General features: G+C 46.1%; 1 protein-coding gene across 1 annotated transcript; it reads left to right on the forward strand.

Annotated features, from left to right (window-relative positions):
- Positions 1-1,424: 1,424 nt before the first annotated feature.
- Positions 1,425-8,424, forward strand: TNIP2 (TNFAIP3 interacting protein 2). Its single transcript, XM_054391561.1, has 6 exons — positions 1,425-1,814; positions 4,079-4,384; positions 6,284-6,367; positions 6,896-7,177; positions 7,539-7,658; positions 8,139-8,424. Exons 1-6 carry the CDS (start codon positions 1,431-1,433, stop codon positions 8,418-8,420), a joined length of 1,458 nt encoding a protein of 485 aa, XP_054247536.1. The 5' UTR covers positions 1,425-1,430; the 3' UTR covers positions 8,421-8,424.
- Positions 8,425-9,035: the final 611 nt, after the last annotated feature.

The following is a 9,035-nucleotide window of genomic DNA, read 5'->3' on the forward strand; positions in this document are numbered from 1 at the left end:
TGTATCCTTGGTTAACAGCTTCTTTCTCTATGTTGCCAAGGAAAATTATCCAACAGAAGGCTAGCTGACAGGTGCCTGTTTGCTTACTGTCAGACACCTGCTTCATTCTCAACTCCATGTCATGTACAATCCTGAGGGATTCCTTTATCAGCAGCTGATAAAGGAATTTTAACAGCTAGAAGTCTCTTCTTCCTAGTAAAAAGTGACAGGGCAAGAGAAAAAGGCCTCAAGATGCACCAGGGGAGGTTGAGGTTAGATATTAGAAGAAACTTCTTCACTGGCAGAGGTTCCCCAAGAGAGGTGGTTGAATCCCTACCTCTGGAGGTGTTTGAAACGGGGAAGAGATGTGCTGCTGAGGGCCACGGTTTAGCAGCAGCCTTGGTAGAGTTAGAGAATGGTTGGAGTGGATGATCTTTTAAAGGTCTCTTCCAACCAGAATCATTCCGTGATTCCTAACCAAGCCTCTCCTCAAGATCTGTAGAGATGTGCGGCCTTTGAGGGGAGATGTGCTGCTTTGCCTGTGTCCAAGGCCTTCCCCTGGACACCGACGTGGATCCCGTACACTGTGGAGGCTTTCTGGAGTGTTTGTGCTGGGAAAGCCAGAGCGGAGACAGCGCTGTGGTTCCTGGCAGAGCCTCTCGCCGCCGCGGGGTGAGGGTCGCGGGTGAGTAGGCCTCCCCCGCCAGCCTCGGCCCGGCAGCTCTGGGGCCTCTCTGAGACGGAGCGAGGCGGGCGGCCCGGCCCCGGGGGTCGCCGCCCGTGGGGAAACTCCCACTCCGAGAAGGGAAACTCCCGCAGCGGCTCCTGCTGGGACAGCGCCATACGGGGCTTTCGCAACGCGGGGCCGGCCGCGTCTGCCAGCTCCTCGGAAGCCGCTCACTGCTTCGGGCCCTCTTCTTCCCGGCCTCTCGCCGGTCCCACCTTTACCGAGACCACCTCCTCCCCGCGACCGCTCCTCGCTCCCCCTCCTTTGGCCCCACCAGTCTCCCCCTTCAATCACCCCAGCCTCTAGCTCAGCCCGGCCTCCTCCCCTTTCCCCTCACAGCCTCCCACCCGGCCCGAGCCCGCAGCTTTCAGCCTGTTCCAGCTCCCCCCGTGCAGCCCCCGGCTGCCTTCTCTTCACCGGGGTTCCCCGGTTCAGCCTTGACCCCGAGTCCGACTCCCACTGCGGGGTTCCCCCCCCCAACAGAGGCGGAGCGTGCCCCAGCCCTGCCCGCCCAGAACCGCGGCGGGGAAGCGGCGAGGCGGGCCCTGCGAGCCCTTAAAGTAGCGCAGTCAGCCTCCCGCGGCGGGGAAGGCGGAAGAGCAAAGAAGTAGTGGCGGCCCTGCCTGGCGCCTCCTGAGTTTATATGCAGCTGGACGGGTTTCTGCTCGACCTACAGGAAAAAGAAAAGGGGCAGCAGCGGGACCGCGGCTCACCTTCCCCAGCCATGTGCTCGGTAAGCGAGGCCAGCAGCACGGAACCCTTGGTGGCCCGCTTCAAACAGGTGGAGGAAACGCTGGAGAAGCTGCACCGGGAAAACAGGAGCTTGAAGAACAAAGTGCCTCGGTACAATGCACTCTGCACCTTGTATCACGAGTCGGCACAGCAGCTGAAGCAGCTCCAGCTGCAGCTGGCCGCCAAGGAGGCGACGATCCGGGAGCTGCGGGGCAGCCTGGCCCGGCAGCAGCAAGCGGGCGGCGAGGCAGGGACGGCGAGCGCGGAGCCGGCTCGCTCGCTGGTGGAGAGCCTGCTGGAGCAGCTGGACCAGGCCAGAGAGCGCCTCAGGGACAGCGAGAGGCTCTCAGCCAAAAGAGTGGAAGCTCTCAGCCAGGTAAAACGGCGAATACCTTCGAAATAACGCTTAGCAGGCAGTGCCTCGCCTCCTCGGGAAATAGGGTGCGGGGATGCCCCAGCGGGGGTGCAGCATCCACCGCGGTAGCTGCATTTCTGTCCATCCTCTCTAGAAACAGGAGTAATGTAAGCTTAGTAAGGCCAGCAGTGGCTGTCGCGCATGGAGCATGCAGAGGTTTTAGAGCCTGCTCGCTGGCGCTGATGGAAACAGAGGCGGCAGGCAGCATCGCGGCCAGCTCGGTGTGACATGCCCGGGGTGGCACTGCAAGCTGCTGGTGGCACAGCTCGGACAAGACATCAAGTGTTTCGGCCTCAGAGCGCCATGCTGGTGTGTTTGACTGGACTTGCTTTATCGCTGTGTGCCCAGATTTGGGCTGGGCCCAAGGCAACTCAGCCATCTGCATTCAGCAGTGGTTCCTACTGCCATAAGTCCAAGAAGGTAACCGTAGAATCTCAACCCAAAAGCGTAGCCTGGCAGCTGTTGTCAGAAGGAGAAGGAAAAATACTCAAACCCTCTAAATTTGGAAGCTTCATATTGGTTAGAGAATCATAGGTCACAGTTTTGTTCTGCAAGATGCCACCCCTTCTATTAAAATGGTGGGGTTCAGTGCACTTAAAAATAGATTTTTCCTCTTGACATGAAGGCAGCACGGTAGTAGGTGGAGAAGTAAGGAGCAAGCCTGGCTTGTGAGGAGAGACATCAGGGAAAATGGTATAGCGTATGACAGGAAAAGTCTAAAAGCTGCATCCCTTCCCATCTGCAACAACTGCTGTTTTGGTTATTGTCATTAAGACTTTCCCTTGTTCAGTCTGAAGTACTTAAAAGAATTGTAAAGCATTTCTTTCTGGATGAAGCAGCATAAAGGAATTTCCAAGCTGAGCAGCAGTACTTAAAATTGAAACAAGCATCTTTGTTGTAAGTAATCTCTTGACCTAATGCTTATACAAAACATTTGCCATAGATGACACACACCTAAAATACATTTAAATAAGCTCAGGTTCAAAAATTTGTAATTAGAGATGATCTTACTGACCCTTTGCAGACAGAGGAGAGGCCTGTGGTAGCCAAAGGTATTTTGAAGTCTGATGCTGAAGGGGTAGATTTATCATGATGCCAAAGAATTGAAATACCTGTATATGAACAGGTGCTGTCTCTGTAAGCTAGATATTCAGTTTGTTCATTTTAGAAGTATTTGCTGCCTGATCAGAGAGACTGAACTCATTGTCTCAAAAAATAACAACGAAAGAGACATTTTGTGAAGTCAGATGTGCAAAGAAGAGTGTTCCCTGTGATTTACAGCTCCATCAGCAGTTCTGAAGAAGTGGAAGGGTAGAGGGAAGACTGCACCTGTCTCATGGTCTCCACTATCATCCAGGGCATCACTGATTCTGGAGGAGCAGTGCTGCAGAGGTTTCTGTTACCAGCATTCCCAACCTTTTGAGGATATCAAGCACAAGTTGCTTTTGGCAGAGTCAGGAGTGGTGTACTTCAGACACATGGTGCTAGAGAGTGGTTCAACCCAGGCAGCAAGGAAACTTCTTCCTTCTTAAAGCACCTGCAGAGACCTTAACTTACTGCAGTACAAATGATCCCACAGAGCTTCCAGGTCAACAGGAATGTGGGTTAATGAGATACACAGTTGTTTCCTAGGAGTATTCCTGTCAGACCTCCTTCACATACCTTGGAGTGTCAAAAGAGGATTTCACTTTCTATTGCTGCTCCTTACCACTCATCCCTGCCTAAGTGGGAAGGCTGCTATTTATGCTCCCTCTGCTTTGCTCCTGTGACAGTGCCAGGCAGTGAGAATACTTCACTGGGTTTTGAGGTGATTTTCTAGTTCTGTGTTTTATGAGGAAGATCTCTAACTGGTACGATAGAAGTCAGGACGAGTAAGCACTTCTCAGTCCCCATAGTGATTCCTTGTAAACTACTTTGTTCCATGTAAGTTCCATCTTCAGTTGGTTGCTGCCATAGGTCTTTGTCATAGAATCTGGTTGTTCCTTCTGCTGACTAGGAAGTGCTTGTACAGCTTGTGCAGTTCTGCGTTTTGATTGATTGATCTGTCAGTTGCAAGGTGAAGTGATTATGTAGAAGTCAATTTGATTTCTTTTGCTTTTTAAAATCCTTTGCAGTAAGTATAGAAACAATATGGAATTATTGCGGTATGGAATTCAGTCTGAGATGTATTTTGGCTTTTGAGTTCACTTTACTTTGAAATAACTTTCCCTCACCCTTTAATTTAGGAAGTACAGAAGTTGAATCAGCAACTAGAAGAGAAAAACAGAGAGATACAGCAGATGATAAATCAGCCTCCCTATGAAAAGGAGAGAGAAATCTTAAAACTCCAGAAAAGCCTGGCAGAGAGGGAGAAGGCTCAGGCCACCAGCGATGTTTTGTGTCGTTCGCTTGCTGACGAAGCTCACCAACTCCAACGCAAGTTAGCAGCCACAGCAGAAATGTGTCAACACCTGGCCAAATGTCTGGAAGAGAAACAAAGAAAAGAGAAGGGGAATTCAGATGACCAGATAGCTACAGAAAGATCTAACCAGGTATTCTTACTTACTACTATGTTTCTTTAAAGTCTTACTAGCTTCTGAGGTGTTAAGTACAACGTGATAGTTGTAACTGGGGAGTGAGGAGAAACACCCTTGAAATTGTTTCAGGAAGGGTGGGAAGATTATTAGGGCAAGCTCTAAATAACTCCTAGAACCAAAAATCTAGGATGGAAGAAGTTGACAATCACTTGAATTTTGACCATTTCACTTATCTCAATCAGAGGCTTTTTTTTTGAAAGTATCTTGAGAGGTCACTTCCAACCTCAGTAGTTCCAGGACTATAATTCCTCCCTGCACATATAGGTGGTACCGCATCTTTATACCACAGCCTGCTACTCTGCATCACTAGATGGTGCTGTGCTTCTGAAGGTGGTAACCTTTTCCTGACTTGCTTAAGCATCTAAAATCATAAACCAAAGCAGAACTATTTCAAAGCAGCATTTAAATTAAAAACACAGTAGCCTGTGGCTGCTCGGATCAGGATTTGGCTTTGCCCACATAGTACAGACCCACAGAAAGCTGGTCAGGGAAGAATGAGTCAAGGTGTCTTACCTTGTTTCTTTTTTCCTGCTCTGGGGTTCCCCCCAGTGCAAGGCAATGTTTCTCCCCAACAGGGGTGCTTAGAAAAACTGCTTTAGGATAGGAAGGTGGCAGAAATGCTACCGAGGGGCACAAAGGAACACCTGGATTTTGGTGTATTTAGCTGGTATTTGGACTGTATGGCTTGGCTGTATCATTACCTTGGCTGAAGCTTTTCAGTGGAAGGCAGAGGCAGATGATGGTGTTCTGTTGTTCCAGAAGCCAGGATGGCTCAGAGTCATTAGGTAATTCATGCTAGGAAAACGGCATGGGAGGTGCTGCCTCCAATAGCAATTCAGAACGTTGGGTAGGACACTACAGCCAGTTCTTACAAGAAGAATAATTCCATCCCATCTCCTTGCTGCTCTGTAGTGGCAATGCTGTATTTCACACAATCACTCAACGATGCTTTCATCAGAAACTCTGCACATGCTCACCTCAGGAGCATTTTCAAAGAAATTTTATTCACATTGGAGTTACCTGTAAGAAATAGTTAGGGGTTGGCTAGGTCAAAGAAAAAGGGACTTGAAGCCTTTAGTATTACCATATTTTATGTGTAATTGATAGACAGGAAACTTGATTGACTTTGATATATGTAACAAGTAGCTAAGGTTGTGCAGTGGGGACTTCCCTGTTGAAGAAGAGAAATTTCAGATGCAATTACTAGCTGATTCTAGGGAATTTTGTACAAAAGTGCTCTATATTACTCACGTACACTGGGGGTTTTTAAAGCAGATGTCACAAGGGTAAAAAGGGCTATCATTTTACTCAATTATTTAGCAAGCAGTGCTTCTTGTCCCCCCTCCCCATCCCCAGTAATTTCTTCCTATTGTTGGCCAAAATTGACAGTACCAACAAAGCAAGTTGAAGGCATTGGTGTCATTGTCATGCATTCCCCCACTCCAAACAATAGTTTCCAAGGAGCTTGTGTAAACTGTTGGGCTCTGCTGGCAACAGGGCAGACCTTCATGCATGCCAACTGTGTGGTGTTGTTCCTGTGACATTTAGCAGGCTCAGAATTTAGTAAGACAGATGTTTTTATAACCCCACGCAGACCTCTTTAAAAGCAGTACCAAGGTGGTAAAAACCTGAGTACATTTTTGCTCTGCTTAGTAATAATAAAAGCTATAGACTACACTATTGGAAATAGTGTACTAGATGGAAATCAGCAGACCTAGCTCTATGTGTTTGTAGCACTACAGCAAACAGTTTTAGAGGCTTTTCAAATAAGATAACTTCCAGTTTAACAGCATAGCTAAGTAGCACTTGGAATTTTTCTGTTCAAGTAACGCTTCCTTTATCTGAAATCTACAGCTTTCAGACAGTGAAACTTCACTTCAAGCTCTTATTTGCAACCTACAAGATGAAAACAGGATATTAAAACAAAAAGTAGCTCATGTGAGTACTTTCATCTTGTACAAGATTAAGATTTGATTATTTTGAATTACAGTAAATCTGAAGTAGGTAAGGTCTGGCTAATCTGATTAAATGGCAAGGTAATGTGAGTCCAAAACTTTTCTTAGTCCTTTCAATATGGCACAGAGTCTTTGTTTCCTTAGCTAAAAACAACTCATTACCTTGGTTTTAATATATTGGAGTTTTGTTGTTAAAAATATACTGCAGAACAAAAATCTTTTGTGTCCTTTCGTACATCAGTGCTCCCAGGATGAATACCAACCCTTCCCACTCCATACTATTGAATGCTATCCCTATGGATTGGGAAAGGGGGAATGGTGCCTGTGAAGTGTTTGTGTTACAGTGTGATCATCTTCTGCTGTCCTCTAATGTGGCTTGTCCACATCCAGCAGTTGAGTCAGCTTATTATGTTATCTTTGAGAAAATGTTGGTCCTGCACGTTTAGACAGCGTGTGAAAGATTAGAAGCTTGTGTCCATGTCCTTTATGACTGTCCTGGGTCACCTTTCAGGTGGAAGACTTGAACGCCAAATGGCAGAGGTATGACGCAAGCAGGGATGAGTACGTGAAGAGACTCCACTTGCAACTAAAGGAGATGAAGTCCCAGCTTGAGCAGCAGCACGGAGTGACTTCGGCACAAGCCAGTTCTGACCTGATGCACAAAGAGATATTCCGGTTAAACAAGCTGTTGGAAGAAAAAATAAAGGAATGCGTAAAAACAAAGAGAGAGTTGGAAGATGTGAAGAAAGCTAGTGAAGGAGACACTGAGCGCATACAAATGCTGGAACAACAGGTCATTAAGTTGCTTTTTCCTAGAGATGGGAATTCTTACTTTTCTCCCAGACCCCCTCCCAGGGGAGGGAAGAAAGAAATTATTTCTTTTGACGTTTGCCACATCTGGCTCTTCAGATACTTAACACAGATGTAAAGGAAACTCAATAAACAACTGCAGGCAGCTCTGCTGGCTTTGGTACAAAAATATGAAAAACTTGGGGGGAAAAAAAACACAAATACCTTTAGAGTACAGATATGATCGAGAAAACCATGAGATTCTGGGAAAAAATATTTACAAACAAAGAAATCACAACCTCTACTTCTAATCTAACGTGCCAATGCCCTGAATTTCTAAAATTAACTTAGTAATTCTTTTCCAGGTCCTAGTTTATAAAGATGATTTCACATCTGAGAGGTCAGACCGAGAACGAGCACAGAGCAAAATACAAGAGCTACAGGCAGAGGTTGCATGCCTGCAACACCAGCTAGCAAGAAGACAGGTAAGAAAGCAACATGCTACTCTTGCAGTGAAAGCATGTCAACAGGATTGAGAACAAAAATATATTTTTAAATACATATTTTTAAAGTCTTATTAATTCTAAACCCCTTTCACTTCAGTGCAGCTATGAAAACCTTACTATATATAGTTATAGTCAGTTCTAGTGGAGATGTATTGCCCATTCCTAGTCCATTTTCCTTCTATTTTGGATCAGCATAGTAAGGGTGAATTGGTAGAAGAGAAGGACAGCCATGACTCTCCCAGCAGTGGCACCTTTGAAGTAGCTTACTGAGTGTATCCTGTGTTTCCTACAAGCCTTCTTTACAACCGTGTTAATAACACTGCAAGAACTGATGCATATTTTATTTACAAACCTTCTCATAAAAACATGAGTAATATCTCAGGTGAAGGTGGTGAAATACTCTGTTAGAGAATATTTTTTTACTGCATCCTTTTCAAGAGCTCCTCTTTCTCCTTCTAGGACTCAAGAGATACAAGTAGTCATTTCAGAGGGCACACTGGCAACCAAAATCGTATGTACCCACAGAAGAACGTTGAACACCTGCAAGGCAACAGCCCAGGCCAAACGGGCATGAGAAGAACATCTTCACAGTCTGAACAAGCTTCTCCTCCTGTGGACAATGGAAACTCAGGATCTGAGGGCAGGGCACAGGGTGAACTTAGATGTCCTCATTGTATGAGGTTTTTCAGGGATGAACTCAGTGATGAATTCCTCAAGCATGTTACTGAATGTTGTCAGTGACCATGTGCTGTGAGGTGCAGCAGTCGATCACTACTTTACAGACAGTAAAACTTTGCTCTATATGCATCTCCTGCAGTCCTAAACCAAGAGTAACTCACATAGACAGCTCTTAGGATGAACAAGATCTACCTCTTACCCAATTTCACTTTCTCTTGGACTGTACGAAAGGCCTCAGAATAAAGCAAAGTGGTTTTATGAAGAATTGTTTTTGACAGCTACGAGGAAGGTGACAATGCAAATTTTGCTGCAAACTAAACTGAAACCTACAATGGTAGCTAGCTCCAGAGAGCAGCTCAACTCCTGTTCAAGTCTAATTGTTCACAGCAGCCTGAAGACCTGTTAAGAAATTTTCTGAACTTGAAATTTTCCTTCTCTTCCAAAAATCCAGGCTGAAAGACAGGGGAGGAGCATTTTGGCAGAAGAAAGGAAAAATCTTGTTGTGCTTTATCTGGATTAAAAGCAAAAGTGCTCCTCTGTCTACCAAGGCTGAACATTCAGCCATCTCACCTGAAAATCCTTGTGATCCACTGAAATCAGAAGTGAAGCCAACATAGAACGGCTGGTTATTGACTCAAGCTAGCCTGTCTCTTTGCACAGAAACTCTGTACAGCAATA

The sequence above is a fragment of the Indicator indicator genome, chromosome 23 (genome assembly GCF_027791375.1).
Source record: "Indicator indicator isolate 239-I01 chromosome 23, UM_Iind_1.1, whole genome shotgun sequence".
NCBI classification, from domain to species: domain Eukaryota; kingdom Metazoa; phylum Chordata; class Aves; order Piciformes; family Indicatoridae; genus Indicator; species Indicator indicator.